The sequence below is a fragment of the Neodothiora populina genome (assembly GCF_041146345.1).
Source record: "Neodothiora populina strain CPC 39397 chromosome Unknown canker_contig_3, whole genome shotgun sequence".
Taxonomy (NCBI): Eukaryota; Fungi; Ascomycota; class Dothideomycetes; order Dothideales; family Dothioraceae; genus Neodothiora; species Neodothiora populina.
Window position 1 is genome coordinate 1,747,101 of NW_027191417.1, and position 17,452 is coordinate 1,764,552.

Consider the following 17,452-nt stretch of genomic DNA (forward strand, 5'->3'; position numbering starts at 1 on the left):
TACGGAAATCTTAACGAACAATTGGTGTTCCACATGCTTCTCGATAGGCCAGGGAATACGATCAATTAAGGGACGAAAAGCTGACCAACGAGTCAATTGTTTTGTGTTCTGCATATAACGATGAAGATGTCAGTAGACTTCAGATAACGGCGTGAGAGCACGCAGCCTTCATCGCTTTAAGGGTTCGCCTCGAGACAAGCCCAGGGCCGGCATCTCGGAGTTTCGGTGTCTTTCTATCTGATCTGCGGCAAAGGTGGGAGGGGGATGGGAGGGATAGTGGGGAGTTTCGCAGCGCAGTGTAACGCTGTACACTCATAGTACAGCGACATCGCGGCATCATGTCCGCTATTGGCCTACACCGAGGAGGAGGAAGACCAGACGAGATCCGCGGGTAGGTACTCGTATAGTATAATCCCGCCATCAGTACTAGCAATAGGGATGCCTAGCAGCCGGGGGGCCGTAGCCGCTTATCGAAAGCCGTAGACCATTGTGCTTTGGTCGGTCAGGTTTGGGGTCTAGTCACATGGGAGGGTCCTCTCCGTTTCTCTTGCTTACATACCGTCAGTAATATAAAGATTGTACAGTAATACTCATAACGCACGCCATACTGCACTACTAAAAGATCAACTCCGTCACTTTCTTGGTCTTGAGTGACTGTATTGTTTTCCTCTTCCATTCTTTTGCTCTTTCCATCCACTTCAATTGAGTTTCTTGTCTTCCCTAACGTTACTTGGTTGGTCATCTGTCTGTTTCTTGCCTCTGACATCAGATCAAAGTATCGTCACTCGGAGCCCCGGGAGTTGCGCGCGAGAGAACTGAAAGGGGGCCACATATTATACTGACTGTACACGCTTGTCTGCTATCGGAGTTGATTTCTTGTCCATACTATACCTGCACTGCGCCTGTTCTTCAACCTCTTCAAAAACAAAAGAAGCGCCGGGTTTCGTCGAATCTCTGTTCGAATAATCAACCCCCCCCCCCCCCCCCCAAAAAAAAAAGACAATGTCGCCCCAATATCCAGCGCACGCCTCGCCGCGGCCTGACTACAGCACTTCTCTAGGCCGTACAGTGTCAGACTACGATCTGACCGAAGACAGCGCCGACAAGGCGGGCGTGAAGCCTTATGAGCGACATGACGCATCAATTGCCCAACCTACACCCATTTCGCCCTCTCAATCCTACTCTGTGCCTCCCATCATAAGTCCAGCGTTCACACCTCCCACCACACCCGGTGGATCCCTGGATCTGAGCACCCCGCCCTCGTCTACACCAATAGATCCTTCTCTGACGACCGACGCCGCCGCCCACGCCTCCTCTGATGCTACTTCGACGCCTGAAGACACGACCAATTCCAAGCTGGACCCTCTGCCGGAAGTGTCGTGCGAAGTGCGCGCCCGCATCCCGACGACAACGGGCCAGGAAATGTTCCTCCATCTCTACCATAACAATGCAGACAACAAGGAGCACCTGGCCATTGTCTTTGGGCCATACATGCGAAGCAAGTCTCTCGACGCACCGCGCGAGGGCGAAACGGAGAAGGATCGAATGATCAGAGGTGCGTACGTCGGGACTCTTTTCCCGGGCAGGACGAGTTCGCGCATCGAGGCTCTGAAGCGGGAGGCCGGTGTTGCTGTCCCGAACAACAATGGACAGGCGGCAGCAGCACAGGCGACGGACAATACGGCGGGAACTCTACCTATGAGCCCCGTGCAGGCCCCGCAGAAGGACGACGAAGAAAAGGAAGCGGAAAAGGAAGAAGCGACGGATCCCTGGAAAGAGGCTCCGCTCGTGCGCATCCACAGCGAGTGCTACACTGGCGAAACCGTGTGGTCAGCACGATGTGACTGCGGAGAACAACTGGACGAAGCAGCCAGACTAATGAGTCTTTCCCCTTACGGAGGTGTGTCTCTTTCTCTTTCAATCATTCAGCCACAAGACTCGCAGCTAACAAACTCCAGGCGTCATCATCTACCTCCGCCAAGAAGGACGAGGCATCGGCCTCCTGTCCAAACTAAAAGCCTACAACCTCCAAGATCTGGGCCACGACACCCTGCAAGCGAACCTGCTCCTGCGCCACCCGGCCGACGCGCGATCCTACGGCCTCGCGACCGCCATGCTCGTCGATCTCGGTCTCGGTGGACCGTTAGGCAGTCGCGAACGAGAGCGCGGAATCAGATTGCTTACCAACAACCCTGAGAAGGTGCGGGCGGTCGAAGGGCCTGGCAAGGAGGTACTGGTCAGACAGAGGGTCGGCATGGTGCCGCTTGCTTGGAGGACGGGGGGTAAGGAGGGCGTGCAGGGCAAGGAGGTGGAAAAGTACATTTCCACAAAAGTAAGCCTCTTTTTTTTTGTGTCCTCTTCTCTTTCCGTCTTCTCTGGGCTCATGGCTGACACAACTTCACAATACAGATTGAGAAATTCAAACACATGTTCAGTTCATAAGTCTAGTCGCCGACGAACTTTACGAGCCCAAAGAGCGAGAGAGATGAAAGGGGCTACCTGCGTCCACAAGCGGACTTTGTCGATATGCAACCTCGAGATTGTGGCTACGATCACAAGCAACCCGATCCATATATACAAGGAGAAGGCAAGGGGGGACAGAAGTAGAAAGAAAAATAGATACCAAACCTTGGAACCTTGATAGGCGACTGGTCAGATGCACTTATCTAGGTCTTCAGAGGCGAAACAAATCCACTGGAACCATAATCGAAATATATACACACAAAGTTCTCATCACGCACTTTCCGCATGCTTTGTACTTTCGCTGCTGCTGGCATATAAATTCTGTGGGTCGGAGATTTGTGTTTCTATACTTGACTTATCTGAGGGATCTTTATGATCTCCCAGCATTGACCAGTTCTTTATTCCTAGATGGGACGATTGTAAGCCGGATGGCAATGCAATGTGATCCATGAACAATGGTTGACGGATTAAGGTAGGCTTGATACAGTAAAGTAAACAGGTAATTAAGGTACCTGGAGGGAAGGCACGGAGCAAATTTACCCGATGAGAGGTAGTGAATGTTCCTTCCTTCCCTTGCGTCTCCCCAGGTACTAAATCATCACGAATGAAGGAGGGGCCTCACTGCCTAATACCTACCTGACTCTACTAACAAATACCGAAACGAAATCTCATCAGGGCTAAGCCAAGGAAGAGACAAGAAGCGAATCACGAGTTGCGCATAGGGTACGACTGCCATGCCCTCCTTCGATGACGATGGAATGCTATCATGTGTGTGTTCCAATTGTGTTTGTGGTGTGGTGAACATTCTCTTCCTTGGTCCTGTCTATAGCGGCCTACTTCGGTAGGCGGGTGGATGTTGGCGTTTATATATATGTTAGTTGATGCGAAAGAGGAAAGAGGAAGAGAGAGAGAGAGAGAGAGAGAGAGAGAGAGAGAGAGAGAGAGAGGAGTCAGAGCAGAGGAACGAAAAAAAAAACGAAAGAGAAAACGCTCAGTTCCTGTCCAGTCTCCGTCTCAAGTTTCTCGTCCTCTTCATCAGCTTCTTGTACTTGTGCTTCTTCATCTTGAGCTTCCTCTGGCGCTTGACGCTGATCAGCTGCATGCTTCTCTCCTCGTCGCGCTCGGCGCGGTAGTCCTCGTACTCGAGCTGTCTCTCACGCATGCGCTCGAGGAAAGGGTGGCGGTATTGTCGCTGGGCCAGGGCGTCTTGGACGGGCGTGTTTGATTGTTGCTGTTGTGATGACGGAGCGAGGCCGATGCGGACCATGGGCGAGGTGCTGGCGGTGTAGTATTTGACGCCGTCCGACGAGGTGTTTTCGGTCACGGTGATGGTGGTCTGGAAGGACTTTTTCGTGTTGTCGGCGTCGACGTCTTCGGCGGTGCTTGACGCTTGCTTGGAAGCCTTTTGCTTGTTGGATTTCGACACGGCGGCAGCAGCGGCCGGAGGAGGGGGGTCATGAAGGGACGGAGCTGGCCGACCATCTCCTCGAGGGTCTTGGCTCGGGGTGCGCCGTCGAGGTGTTTGACGCCGTCGGCGTTGGATGGAGACTCCTGGATGATCTGCCACTGGAGATCTGCCGCGTCCTCCTGTCTCTGCTGCTGGTCCGTGTGCGACTCGAGAGCGTCGAGGGTGTTGGAGAGGGTGTAGATGACATCGCCGGGGTTCTGCGCGGCGGACGCACGCTTGGCCTTGGAGTCAAAGATGGCAGCAAAGGATTCTTGGGTGGTGATGGGCGGGAGTGGCGTCGACAGGGCGAGAGGACGGTGGAGGGAGAAAAAGGAAGAGAGGGAGAGATCTGTCACGAGTCAGTAGTGGCCAACAAAAAGAATACAAGAAACGAGAAGGGGAGTCAATCATACCCTGGGGATGCAGATGTGCGGTGGCAGCAACCCTCGGTAATGCGTCAAAGGCAGCGTCAGCAGAAGCCTCTCCAGACTCGCTCACTTCTGCCATTGCCGCCGCTCCGACCGACTTCTTCGACTTCAGCGCCGCAGCATCCCTGCCTCTTCTGCCGCCTGCCCTTCTCTTTGTCTCGTTGCCGCTCTCTTTGCTCGACGAAGAAGCAGGAGAATCGGTGGTCAAGGGTTTTGCGCCATTGCTGTTGCCGTTGTTGGACGACGAAGACGAGGCTTTCGACGACGAAGAAGACAGACGTCTCTGCTTGGGCTGCAGAGAGGGCGAGGTGGCGCAAGTGGCCAGACAGGCGCAGGCGCAGGCATTCACGCTGCGGGCGGTCGACGTGGTGTGCGGAAGGGCGTGTATGAAGCTGCCTGCTCCGGCGCGAGTCACGCGGCCGAGTTGTGACGAGAACATGGCTCGACCGATCTGTTCTGTTTGCTCCTTCGATCTTTTCTTCTCCTTCTCTTGCACACAGTCTTGGTTGGTGTGTCAAGTGGAAGAACAGCAGTCGGGGCCGTGATTGAGTGATCGTGACAGCAGCAGCAGCAGCACTTGCCGCCCGGTTTGGTGCAGATTGCAGATAATCACGAATTCTTGTGTTTGCTCCGAATGCAAACTCGCTCGGCGCCTACCGCTGTCTTCCGCAATCGGGCCATCCACCCTTGACTATAGTACCTATATCGAACATCATCTGATCTCCACATGACATCACTCTTCATTTCCCATCTCTGCTTGGTCTCATGTATACATTGTCCATACTTCTGACTATCCGTGCAAAGTCGCCTCAGATGCACCTGCCCTTGCCCGAGTGCCACGCGAAACTGCCTGAGATATTGTCGCCAGCAATTGTAGGGGATAGCAGCAGCAAAAGTAGCAGTACTGCCGCTACAGCTGACAGCAGCAAGCACAGTAAACCCCACTTCCTCATCGCAGGAGGTGGAGGTGTACAAGCGGGCGCTGGGAAATTCGACGCCACCACACACTCGATAAGTTTATCTTCTGGCAACTCCGGAAAGTCCATGACCACGATACCGTACCGTCGTGTCATTCCCTCGTCGCAATCCTCTCTCAGTGTTTTGAGCGTGCCATACAATCGAACATTGATCCCGTCCACCCATCCCCTAAAGTACCAATACGCACCCAATGCAATCTGTCGTGGGTTGATCTGATACCACACATTGAACTCGTATGCCGATGCGAAGTTGACATACCAGTGTCTGGGATCCGGATCCTTCGACGCCAGCTCAAGCATATGTGCCACATCACCACCCTTTTGTATAACCAGCTGCGGCAACGCCATGGCTGGGGTCGGAGAGTAGTGGTCTTGTATCGTGAGCAGCACGTGGCCTGGACCTGTGTAAATCATAAAAGGCTGCGGGGGGTTATCCTGCCATCGCGTGACATTGATGCCATAGAACAACAGAGATGAAGTGTCATCGTCCCGGTACATCTCTCTACTGTCAATGCCGTCTTTACGAACCTCGGATCTGAATCGTCGGAAGAGTTGTATACGTCCACGTAAGTCACCTAGTGAAGGCGTCGTGCATTCCGTACGCCAGTACTTTGCGCTCGCCGCGATGATCTCACGTATGCTATCCGCGAAGCCTACTGGATCGCCCCCTCCATCCTTGCCGTTATTGTTCTTGTCTTCGGACTTGCGATCCTGTTTGATCTGTATTATTATGCCCTCTGACTTGTGACCGTCGAGCCAAGTATAGATCGTTGACAGTATATCTACGAGTTTCAGACCCAACGTCGCTGTACCGTGGACCATCTCGACCGAGCCATTGATGAGGCCGCACCGAAAGTCAAAGTAGCGCACTCCAGCATATAGCTGGGCTTTGATTGGCATGTTCTGAGTGCTCACAAACGGGAAGGTCGAAGTGTAGGCTGCACTGTCATGTGTGCCGGGTATTGAGAGCGCAGAGACTGGCAAGTTATCGTCCAATTCAGCCATCCAGCTCTGGAGTTTGAAGACGGGCTTGGCAGGTTTCTTCTTTGACACTTGGTCTAAGTAATCTTGTGGTTCACAAAGTCCTTTCTCGGCCAGCGAGACACTTTGGAAGTGTTTTGTGGGTGCCATTGCTATCATGGCTGCGACCTGCGCTGGGTAACTGAGCACTGATGTGGCAAATGGTTGCTCGGGCGCTGTATGAAGCCCGACTTTCAAAGTAGGCGCCGCCAAATACAATTTACGGCGGGTCGCCTTTGTTATGATCAATTGGAACCAGTGCACTTCCTCCCATGTACACGATCACCGAATGTCGTAAGTCGAGGACTATCGCATGGTCATTGCATCGTCAATACAGTCTTGTTTCATCGGGAGTAGTTCGCCACCCACGAGATAGAAGTCAGACGGCACTGCTATACCAGCACAAATACACAGCAGCGATGATTCTTGTTGAGTTGAGATTCAGCAAACACAATGCATTGTCGAGCGACCAAATGTAGTCCCATATCCAATGACTCCACTAGCGATGCGCCACAGGTCTTGGCGGGCCCTCTTGCTCCACGTTGTCTTGCGCTTGATTGCGGCGCGGAGACGAGAAGAAACGGTCAGGACGCAGTGGCTGGCCACCTTAGGCCATGTTGCTAACGTGCTTGTACCTTGCAACCGAAGCATGGAGACAAAGACTCGCTTCCTGCTCTCCATACTAATGCCAAACAACGTGTAGGCGAGAGCATGCGCATCTCCTCGGATACAATTCTCACATGGTCAGAGTGATGTAGTATAGCTGTGAACACACAATTGCAAATTACAAGGCGTTGCATCAGGTGGTACATACCATGTCTTCTCGTCCTGCGCCTATGGCGCGCAAGTCGACCAAGTCCGAGTACATCGAAACGGTAGGTTTTTATTTTACTATTCAGTAAACAACACCACCTCAATCTATCTTGCGCCGCGAAAGATCTGTTAAATGCAGAGACTGTCCATGTTTTGTCTCCATTGCAGAAACAGAAAGAACACAACAGCCATGATGTTGTACACCAACTTGGGAGAAAAGAAGGAAATGCAACCATACCTCGAGCACCAAAACACACTTTTTATACTTTCCTTGCACCACCCACAATCACCAGCCATTTCAAACCCCAACTAATATGTACCTCCATTTCTTCCCTTCCCACAGGACACGGGCAACAAAATCTCGCGCAAAGCCAAGATCGAAGGCAAACCGAACATCATGCTCGGCGGTCGCACAGTCATCATGGCAGATGTATACATGCGCGGAGACTTGCATCGCTTCTCCAATTCTGCCGCCGAGGGAGGAGGTGTTGGTGCTGGGAGTGGTGGGCAGCAAGCACCTACTACTGCGATTAGTATTGGTCGGTAAGTTGGCGTTCAGTCAGATCCGTGGAGCACGAGAGAGGCTATAAGCTTCTTGAAGAGTTGATGGATGACTGATCCTGTGCACCTACAGATACACGGTGGTCGCCACTGGAACCACACTCCGGCCTCCGGCTCGTGTCAGTAGAGGTCAGATGAGCTATTACCCCATGCGTATCGGCGACAATGTCTTTATAGGTATGTGCTCGAGAAGTCTACTCAATGTCCTGGTCTACTTCGCGGTCTTAGTTACCTCCATCCCTTGGGCAACCCTCTTCTACAACGATATCTTCGCTTTCCCTCGTTTTCTTCCTGCCGTCATTTACCGATAAGCCCTCTCTCGTCACACATCCCTCTGAGAGCATTTCAGAAATTCCCATTCCATCGATTGAAAAAGAAATGGAAAGGAGAGGAAAGTGAGCAAAATTAACCCACCATAGGTCCGAACTCACACATCTCGGCAATCTCAATATCTTCACACGTGCACATCGGCGCCAACTCGATCCTATCGCCCTTCGTAATCGTCAAAGAAAACGTCAAGATCCTGCCCGGCACAGTCGTGCCCCCCAACATGGTCATTCCCGCAGGGAGTATTGTGGCGGGCAAGCCAGGGAGAGTGATTGGGGAAGTCGGCGAGGGCTGGGGAATTGGTGCTGGGAGTGGAGGCACTGGAGGTGCGGTCGGTGGTACGGTGGGACCGGGAGGGTCTGGAGAGAGTAGTTGGGTTGAGGGCGGGGAGTTGAGGGAGTTGGTCAGGAGTATCAGGTGATTTGCCATCATGGAATTTTGTCTGTCTGTCTGGGCGGAGCTGGTCGGTTGAGACGGTGGCCAAGGTATCTGGTCTTCTTTCTGTCTTTGCTCTTCCCCCCTCCGCGCCGTTGATCTCATAATACTTGGAACGTGTGGTCGTCACTTGTCATTTGCTGATGTGTAAAAGACAGCTTATAGACTCAGAACTACCTTATGTGATCGACTTTCGACCATCGACAATATTGTTGTATTCATCTGATAATGACGTAAGACCTTCCTCCAATTGAAATAAGAAAGCAATATACCATTATCTGCTTTCTGACCGAGCTGTCTCAATCACTATTGATAGTGACCGACGGCCATGACCGCAGTCTCAGCTGTCATCATGCGCAACCCATCTAGTCGTACGATCACCAAGCATGACTTCCATTGCAGCTCGCCCCCCAGCTGTATCAGCATCCGCCCCATCCTCATCTTCACAGGTCACTGCCCAGTCTCAGACGCAGGATATCGAGCAACCTCGCCTCCCGGAAATAAACCGGATTATCCTCCCCGTAGCAACACCTCAAAATCTCAACTTTCTTGCCCAACCAAAGCACAGCCTCCTGGCTTCTCCGAGCAGCGATACAGCAAATCCCCAGCCGACCACACAAATAGCCCACCTCGGGCCCGACCAGCCCTTCCGCTTCCATGATGCCTATCATCGCCTCCAAAGCCTCCATCGCGCGCCCCACGCCTCCCTGCGTCATATCGGTGTTGAAAGACTGTCTCTCGGCATCATACACAGCTTGCAACTCCCGCAATCTCTCCCTCTGCCCATCACTGCGCGCACGCCTCGGATCAGAACACGCATGGCACTCACATCTAAACCCCCATTTCGCCAACGCCGCGCGTCTGGAGCTCGTCGTTTGGTACGTGCCCGGGATGTAGCTGCTGTGCAACTGCTCGTCACGCGATATGTCTCGCGTCGCGTGCACGACGTGGGTGCCGCTGGCGTTGTTGTAGGAGCAGAAGACGTTGGGGAGGCACGAGTGGTTGAGGCGCGAGGCTGTGAGGCAGATGTTGGCGTAGATTCGGGGAGGTGTTCTTGGGTCCGAGGAGGTGGAGGGTGGGGTGACTTCGCAGCCTAGGGCGTTAGTCTCGAATATGTTTAGTATTGTTGCTGCTAGGCAGGTTGGTGGGGGGTCGGGGGATTGAGTGCAGGGGAATGCTGCTGTGGCTGGGTTGTTGCTTTTTGATAGAGGTTCGAAGGCATCCGTGATGCCAGAGCCCGAGTGAGATGGCTTTGGGCTCTCATCGTAAGCCAGGAGGTCGCCGACACCGCCATGCTGTGCGCTATCCAAGTCGACGGCTATGTCGCTTTGCTTGGATTCATCCAGCTGAGATGAACCTGGTTCCATCCCAACCTCGGCGACATTCCCCATATCAGACACCCCCAATGCACCTTCCAATAAATCATCATCCACCACCACCTCGTCCTCCTCGCCACAGTCTTCAGACCCAGGCACAGCCGCCCCCTTCCCATCGTCGGAGTCAACCAGCCCCAGCTCCCGCGTATCACTCCACTCAGTCCCATTCTCACCCTCGTCCTCGTCCTCGTCCTTCTCACGAGCGAAAAGCATCATATACATATCCCTCTGCTCGGGCGTCAAGTCCCAGAAGCTCCGCAGGACGAGATTCGTCATGCCTGCGTCTCGTGGGACTGCGAGGAGGGGTTCTTCTTCGATGAGGCGCGTGCCGGCTGGTATGTCGCGCTTTGCGAAGAGGCCGAGCCCGATGGGTCCTGCTTGTCGGAGTTCGTAGAGTGCCATTTTTCGGGTTTAGGGAGCTGGTAAGGATGGATGAGATGAGCAAGGCAGGGGATCTGTTTCATGCGTGAGTTTTGTGGGTCTAGGCTGTTGCTTCGGGGCTTTTCCTACTGGAAAGGCAAGAACGCAGGAAGAGAAAGAGTGAAGATGGTAGTAGTCAAGTGATGGACGGGGTGAAGCCGTGGACTGCTTCCGTGAAGTGAGGAGACAACTCTGGAAGCCAGCCCTGGATCCTGGTGAGGACGATGCTGTTGCTTGTCCTAGAAGGCCTTTGTATTGTATGATGACAAAAGATTCAGGGTGACAAACATAGATGCTTGTGAGTGGGAGTGTGGTCAATGGAGAGAATAATGCCGGAACGCGCCCTTATGTCGCAATGAGCCTGATGTGATGCCTCGCTATCGCTTCGCTAGATCGCAGCAGATTCCTAAGCACTACTCGCCGTTGGAACGCGTCGGTAGTGATGCTCACTTTGTCCTCTGGTTGAGGAAACTCACTCTTTCACTTAGTGGTGAAGAGGTGTAGACAGCAAAGTACCACAGCACTATCTCTATCACTTTCGTATTGAAGAGCCACACCACTGGGCTGAGTAAATATTCAGATTAGGCAAGTAGTCTCAAGTATCGTCTGAGTCCTTTCCAGACCAGAATAAATTTTATATTTGGAATTAAAACGAGAACATATGGCCTGTGTCCGAACCAGTGATGTTCGGCTTCTGTATTGTCAGTCTAATCTAACGGATCTATCAAAGTCATCAGTCGTGAGTATCTCATTCGATACGGCCGTCAACGCTCGAACTTGCTCAGCAAGTGACCTTTCCTATCGCAGGCGCTGTTTTATAGTGAACCTATTCCTGTACAAGGCTCCAAATATGAAGGCGAGGATCCAAACCTTGATGATATCAATCCACAGTCGCCAGCCAAGTGATTCATCCTGCCTGCCATCATACTTTCTGCACACGTCCAGAAACAGTTTGGGATTGTCTGTCAGCACACCGTCGATTTCGTGATGGATACACCACTTCATCTTGTCCTCGGCATTCACAGTCCAGGCTAGCACAGGCCGTTTGGCTTTCTTGCATTCCCTGATGAATTTCTTGCCTCCTGGTGCTATGAGTATTGGTAGCAGCATGTTGAATGATAAGTTCGGTACAGCTAGGAATTGTCGTGCGTAGGCTAGACTGAAACCAATGTGAGTGATGGGAAAGCCGGGCATGTAGTGTGTAGAGAGGTCGATATACTTGGCTGCCCAGCAACCTAGTACAATGCGCTGAGACCAGGGCTTATGCAATGCTGCAGGGACCGATGCGATTGTTTTCGCGATTAGGCGCATTAGATTGTCTGCATCATTGTCCATCTGAATAAGTGACAGGAGTCAGTAAGGCCGCATGATTTATTGGGTGCCATCAAATGATCAAGAGCAAATGAAGGGTTCCTTGGTAGAGAGATTCTGACTGACCTTTAGATCTAAAACCAGCCAAATGTGTTCATTTTCGCTTTTCGCCAGGAAGTGAAGGAGATCGAAAAGCCGCGGCATCCGTTGTCGAGGCTCGTCGACTGTCCATAGTGTACTGACGAAGTCCCAGTCGACATCCAGCAGCTTCTCCGGCCGACCAAAGCAGCGCTTTAGAGTAGCATCGTGTGATAATACAACAATATTGTCTTTGGTAATGTGTACATCGGTCTCGATCGCATGTGCACCTATTGAGACAGCACCTGCGAACGCGCCCATGGTATTTTCCGGATATGCTGCTTTGTATCCGCGATGAGCGATAGCCTGGGGAAATTGCCGTCCATGATTATATTTTGTGGAAGTAAACGGGCCTAGAAGATTATAAGCACTGATACGGATTCAAATAGGAAGGCTGACAAGAACAACTTACAAGATGATATTGATTTATCAGGACGCAGCCCCGATGGATCTGACATTGTTTGCGCTCCCAGAGGAACGTAAGTAGTTGAGGCAGAGAATTGGTCCAGAAGTGGTTTTGTCTCCAATGATCTATTCATTGTTGTGAATGCTGATGCCTTAACGAATAATATGTATCTGCTTTTCCAAAGTTGTAAAGAGCCAGGAAATTGTCTTATCGTATTGACTGCGAGGAATGATATATAAGAGAACCTCGTGCAGGTGGAGATTACCGAGTGGGATAGCTAATATATCGAAGAGGTAATGGTTAAAGGTGCAATATCCTCTCAATCTTATATGACACGGATGTGTCGCGGGTAGCCAGTATTTGAAACGTCTTGTTACCCCAAAGCTAGCCTGGGCCGGAATCGCATCAACTTTATTAACGTCACATCGAGGGTTCCCGAAAGAGATGGAGGAAGCAACTGCGACCAGTCTGCAGAAGTTGGAGATGATGAAAGGAAGATTTCAAAGAGAAAGGGCTCCAGCGGTCCCTATAAACGGCTTGCGACTTGAAGCACAGTTTGAAAAGGCGGCAACTCCTGAGACAATAACGATTGAACGGCGGTCAGTGACCTTTAAGGAGCGGCTGACCACATGATTTAAGCTCTGATTTGGCGCGACGCTAGTATTTATGGTTGATTTTAAGCATCCATAGGCGGCATGAGTGCACGCCCTCTCTGCAACGAATCAGACCTTTCGCCGCAGCCTCGATCGCAGCCCAAGCGATTGCCTAGTGCTGTACCTAACACAAGGGTCGTAAACGCACATACATCGCAACACGCACGCCACGTCCCATCCATGGGGCACAAATGAGCTCGATACCAAAAGCCTACCAAAAAGCATTGCGAAATGTGGACAGTACTATCGGCTCGCCGTCCCTGCAGTAAAACGATATGTTTCAACAGGCGCCCGCACTATCAGCAACTGCTGCTGTATTCATGTCTCACATTCCAAGCGATGAAACACTTACACCTTCAACTATCATAAGGTGGCTTGAGTAGAGTAAGTATCTGCAGGCGTCTTCCAGTGCTTCTCTGCGGGCGGCGAGGGATCCTAGGAAGGATCGCACGAAGGTTTAGCTATCGTATCTTGCTACCCATAGTACAGTAAGCTCACACGGCTGGGGCGAATCAGAAATTGTGTTGCTTTGCAGTTGAACACGTGCGGGGTCAACTCAGTAATCCTGAATGTCATGTGGCTATCAGAGATTACGTGTTCAAAGATAAACATTCACAATAAAAACACACAGTAATGATTTTGACGCAGCTTCTGTGTCACCGGATAACGGCATAATGATGTTTCGGCCGCCGAAATCCGACAGTTCATTCTTGCTCAAGTGCAAGTCGTCCCAATAGGCGCCGATGTTTGACCTCACACTTATGCATGTACAACGCAGAGCACAATCTGATCATGTAGGTCTGGCTTATATACAGGAAGAGATCACCCTCGAACTGGAAAGCCGAATCCTTGTTTGTTCTTTATGCCGAATCCCGTTGCCACAACCCATGGCATTCTCCGAGATGAAGATCAGGCCGTCTCGAGGATGCGATATGGAGCAGGCCGTCTTACAAGGATAGATACTCGATCGAGCCACAGCTATCAGAGAATGCGTGACGTTCTTGAGGAAGCAGTACATTCCTTGCAATACATAGCAATGGTGCGAAGAGAAGCATTTCCACTGAGCGTGGACTGATGTGTTAGCATTCGTCGACTCTAGAGCCCGAATTATCCCAAATATGCTGCACAGCAGATACGGTTGTCGTATCGTACCTGCGCGCCGCGTGGGGACAATCTGCAGGCGCTCGGATCAGTGTGCATGTTGAAATCATGTCTCCGTACGCTCGTGTTGTGGTACCTCGAAAAACACGTAACTCTCTTGGTCGCTATGCAGTCCATCCATTCTGTTGCAGAAAGACGGTTCAAGCGGCCGTCGCGAACCTCAGCAATATCAGCTAGCCTTACATGTCCTGCATGCTCGCCGGCTCTGCACATGAAGGAGACCAATGCAGCTCAAATCTTTTCCACGATAAATTGCTACGGTTTCTATCCCATCGCAAACACCTGAATTCGAAGATTCGATGTGCCGAAGCGCCGCCAGGAGACTCAGATTGCTCAGATTCTAGTCCTCACATTGCAGATATTCCCCTCCACATCGTGAGGTACAGCCACATAAATCATGCCAGCCATACAAATATGTGCTCCATCATTCGAGGGGCGTTTCCCGGAAGCTCAATCACTGTGTCCAAAGAGGCTCGGAAGATCCATGTGTTTTGTTCTACAGTGTGCTACTCTTACTTACTGTGTTACCTTGTAATGATTATTTCCTCCATCTACTACCTACTCATGGCTAGGTGGATCCGATAGACGATAACAATGGAATAAGAGTGATTTGCCAAGCTGGCAACGCGGGGCCCTGCTTCCACATTCCACTGTATTCCATCAACCAACTCCTTCGACACATGCTGTGGCTTTTTATTGGATGGTGATCCACGCATGAAGCAGCAGTTTAGATCTCCTGATCGCACAGGCTTCACGAGCTTGATTCACTAAAACGTCAGCGCGAAATGACATGTCATTGACACAATCCTGTTTTCCACCTAGCAGGTATGCAGCACATGGACTTTTATAACAATTCGTGCAGACCGCAAGGTTAGCAAACTGCCGATTAACATCTGAAACCACATTTTTTGGTCTGCCGGGTATTGTCCATCTACCTAGTACTAGATCATTTACCAACGCCATTCCTCATTAGCAAGCAAACTGTCCCCCATTAGCAAGCAGACACGTTTGGCGAACGAGACACCGTCACAAGTCGTACCCGAAGTCATGGATCTACCACCTTCGAAATGGAACGCTGGACGGTATGCCCATTCCTCTGCTGGCTATAAGACAGCAGCCATCGCTCCCTCCGAGCTTCTCTACTTCCCTCATCAGAGCATTAGCAGCTCTTGTATGTAGTACTAATGATACAATTACATCAGCTCTTTGAAGGCATCTGAGCAACTGGCGAAGACTTTCATCGACAGACTCCGCAAGATGGTCGAGACACAGGTAAAGGACGTCCACCATGACTTCGAGGCACAGCCCCCGGAACAACAGGTCAAAAGACTTTATGGTTTGAGACCGGACGAGAACGCGCCTACTCAAGATGTGCGATACGAGGTGTGCTCTGTCGTTCCATGAATCACCCTTGGCAGTTATCATATTGACATGTATCCACAGAAAATGTATCTTGGTGTTGTAGCAAAGCGACTCGACAGCACTATTGATGTCGGCTTCTCTGTTCACGATGGTACGTCGGCTCTCAACAACTTCTCTTGTCTCAAGGACCTCCTACTTCGTACTTTGGCAGAAGGAGGATAAGGCAAATGTTTGATTCTACTAATCTGGAGGTCTTCTCCCTCGCATTGAACACGATGCATTACAAACGAATTCTGCGTCAAGCAAGGAGGCTGATGGTCCTTCAGGTACTTACAACATGGACTACGCATGGCATAGCATTCCCGTGAAACACTCTGCTGCTGAAGAACTCTCTGATTATGTGATTGCCCGTCTCCGCAAATACGAGGCCGAGCAGCGCTACAAGTTCCTCGGCGCTGGGCTCACTGATGGAACACTTGAGATCTGTCCATGCCTGGCCGCTAGGATGTGGGCAGAGCTGGACATCGTCACGCTGGTCTTCAGACCTGACTATACGCAACCGACGTACGCACTTCAGTATGATGCCGATGTTGATGAACAAGCCGATTCAATGGCGCGAAAATGTGTCATGTAAGTCCCATGTAACCATAGTTCGGAGCATGGTATTAATTTATTTCCAGTCGCTTCGGTCCCAATAACCAGCCACGTCTGTCCATAGGTCTTCGCAACGAGGTTGACGTTGATGTTGGCGGCGAGGCAATGCTGGCGACTATCGGGCAGTATGAGAAGTCTGTGGGCCCACGTACCTGGCAAGCAATACAGCATTATATTTCGGGTCTCAAGCGCGATCAGATCCGGATTGCTTTCTTCAACAGCACTCCCCAAGGTGGTGGCGTCGCTTTGATGAGGCATGCTCTGGTCCGCTTTGCACGCCTCGCAGGAGTCCATATGCAATGGTAAGAACACCGAGTCTGCACAACATCGATAAATCGAATCTAAACAATTTATAGGTTTGTGCCCAAACCAAAGCCGGAAGTGTTCCGCATCACGAAGACAAACCATAACATCCTCCAAGGCGTTGCTAGTCCAGAGGAATGCTTGAGTGACGATCAAGCGGAGACGATTCGTGCTTGGACAGAGGTGAACGCGCAGCGATTCTGGCTCAGTAAACGGGGGCCTCTTCGAGCTGTAAAGGACGGCGGAGCTCACATCGTAATCGTCGACGATCCTCAGATGCCATATATCTGCAAATTGGCCAAGGAAGCCGACCCCGATAGACCTGTCATATTCAGATCTCATATCCAGATTCGAGCAGATCTTGTGGACAACGAACCAGACAGCCCAACAGCAAAGGTTTTTGATTGGCTATGGTCGTACGCAAAGTACGCAGACCTGTTCGTGGCTCACCCAGTCAAGGCTTTTGTGCCTGCAAAGGTCTCGAAGGAAAAGGTCTTGTACCTCCCAGCAACTACAGGTAAGTCCGGACTTTCGATGGATCAGACTGACTTTATGCTAACGACGACTAGACTGGCTTGATGGTCTGAACAAGGAGCTTTCGGTTCAGGACTCCATCTTTTATATGAGCGAGTACAACAACCACTGCATTGAGAGCAAACAGCCGCAGCTCGCATTCCCAGCCCGAGACTACATCGTACAGATCGCTCGATTCGACCCCGCCAAGGGCATCGACACAGTCGTTCGTGCCTACGGCGAGCTACGCCGTAACTAATACAAGCACGCCAACATCAAAGACATCCCTCAACTCGTACTCGCAGGCCACAGCGCAATCGACGACCCGGATGCATCCATGATCTTTGATCAAACCATGGACCTGATCGGGACAGAATATCCCGAATTAGCCGAAGACATCTCCGTCATGCGGCTGGGGCCCGTTGACCAGTACTTGAATGTGCTGATGAGCAACGCCAAGGTCGCTCTCCAGCTCTCCACCAGAGAAGGCTTCGAAGTCAAGGTATCAGAGGCACTACACAAAGGAGTGCCCATCATCGCGACAAAAGCGGGCGGCATACCTCTGCAAGTGGAGGACAAGAAATCAGGATTCATCGTCGAGCCAGGCGATCATAAGGCAGTGGCCGAGCACCTGCATACTTTGTTCACTGATGAGAAGCGTTGGAAGGAAATGAGTGGCTATGC

General features: G+C 51.5%; 6 protein-coding genes across 8 annotated transcripts; 3 read left to right on the plus strand and 3 right to left on the minus strand.

Moving 5' to 3' along the window:
- Positions 1-1,002: 1,002 nt before the first annotated feature.
- On the plus strand, positions 1,003-2,442 carry AAFC00_004971 (uncharacterized protein; the record flags this gene model as incomplete). Its single annotated transcript, XM_069344689.1, has 3 exons — positions 1,003-1,900; positions 1,959-2,332; positions 2,410-2,442. The coding sequence occupies 3 exons, from the start codon at positions 1,003-1,005 to the stop codon at positions 2,440-2,442; spliced, it is 1,305 nt and encodes a 434-aa protein (XP_069197124.1).
- A 1,341-nt stretch (positions 2,443-3,783) lies between these two features.
- On the minus strand, positions 3,784-4,777 carry AAFC00_004972 (uncharacterized protein; the record flags this gene model as incomplete). The annotated part of the gene is made up of 2 exons (XM_069348585.1): positions 3,784-4,259; positions 4,324-4,777. 2 exons carry the CDS (start codon positions 4,775-4,777, stop codon positions 3,784-3,786), a joined length of 930 nt encoding a protein of 309 aa, XP_069197125.1.
- A 2,373-nt stretch (positions 4,778-7,150) lies between these two features.
- Positions 7,151-8,457, plus strand: AAFC00_004973 (uncharacterized protein; the record flags this gene model as incomplete). Of its 2 annotated transcripts, XM_069344691.1 has the most annotated exons (5): positions 7,151-7,210; positions 7,492-7,691; positions 7,783-7,886; positions 8,129-8,338; positions 8,393-8,457. In XM_069344691.1, 5 exons carry the CDS (start codon positions 7,151-7,153, stop codon positions 8,455-8,457), a joined length of 639 nt encoding a protein of 212 aa, XP_069197126.1. The 2 variants fall into 2 exon arrangements, with proteins under 2 accessions (XP_069197126.1, XP_069197127.1); XM_069344692.1 differs by having other exon boundaries at positions 8,129-8,457.
- A 457-nt stretch (positions 8,458-8,914) lies between these two features.
- On the minus strand, positions 8,915-10,249 carry AAFC00_004974 (uncharacterized protein; the record flags this gene model as incomplete). Its single annotated transcript, XM_069344693.1, has 1 exon — positions 8,915-10,249. One exon carries the CDS (start codon positions 10,247-10,249, stop codon positions 8,915-8,917), a length of 1,335 nt encoding a protein of 444 aa, XP_069197128.1.
- Positions 10,250-11,065: 816 nt separating this feature from the next.
- AAFC00_004975 (uncharacterized protein) lies at positions 11,066-12,255 on the minus strand (the record flags this gene model as incomplete). Of its 2 annotated transcripts, none has more annotated exons than XM_069344695.1 (3): positions 11,066-11,602; positions 11,705-12,069; positions 12,129-12,255. In XM_069344695.1, 3 exons carry the CDS (start codon positions 12,253-12,255, stop codon positions 11,066-11,068), a joined length of 1,029 nt encoding a protein of 342 aa, XP_069197130.1. The 2 variants fall into 2 exon arrangements, with proteins under 2 accessions (XP_069197130.1, XP_069197129.1); XM_069344694.1 differs by having other exon boundaries at positions 12,129-12,174.
- Positions 12,256-15,193: 2,938 nt separating this feature from the next.
- On the plus strand, positions 15,194-17,027 carry AAFC00_004976 (uncharacterized protein; the record flags this gene model as incomplete). Its single annotated transcript, XM_069348586.1, has 6 exons — positions 15,194-15,319; positions 15,380-15,449; positions 15,625-15,928; positions 15,979-16,254; positions 16,309-16,772; positions 16,825-17,027. 6 exons carry the CDS (start codon positions 15,194-15,196, stop codon positions 17,025-17,027), a joined length of 1,443 nt encoding a protein of 480 aa, XP_069197131.1.
- Between the last annotated feature and the right edge of the window lie 425 nt (positions 17,028-17,452).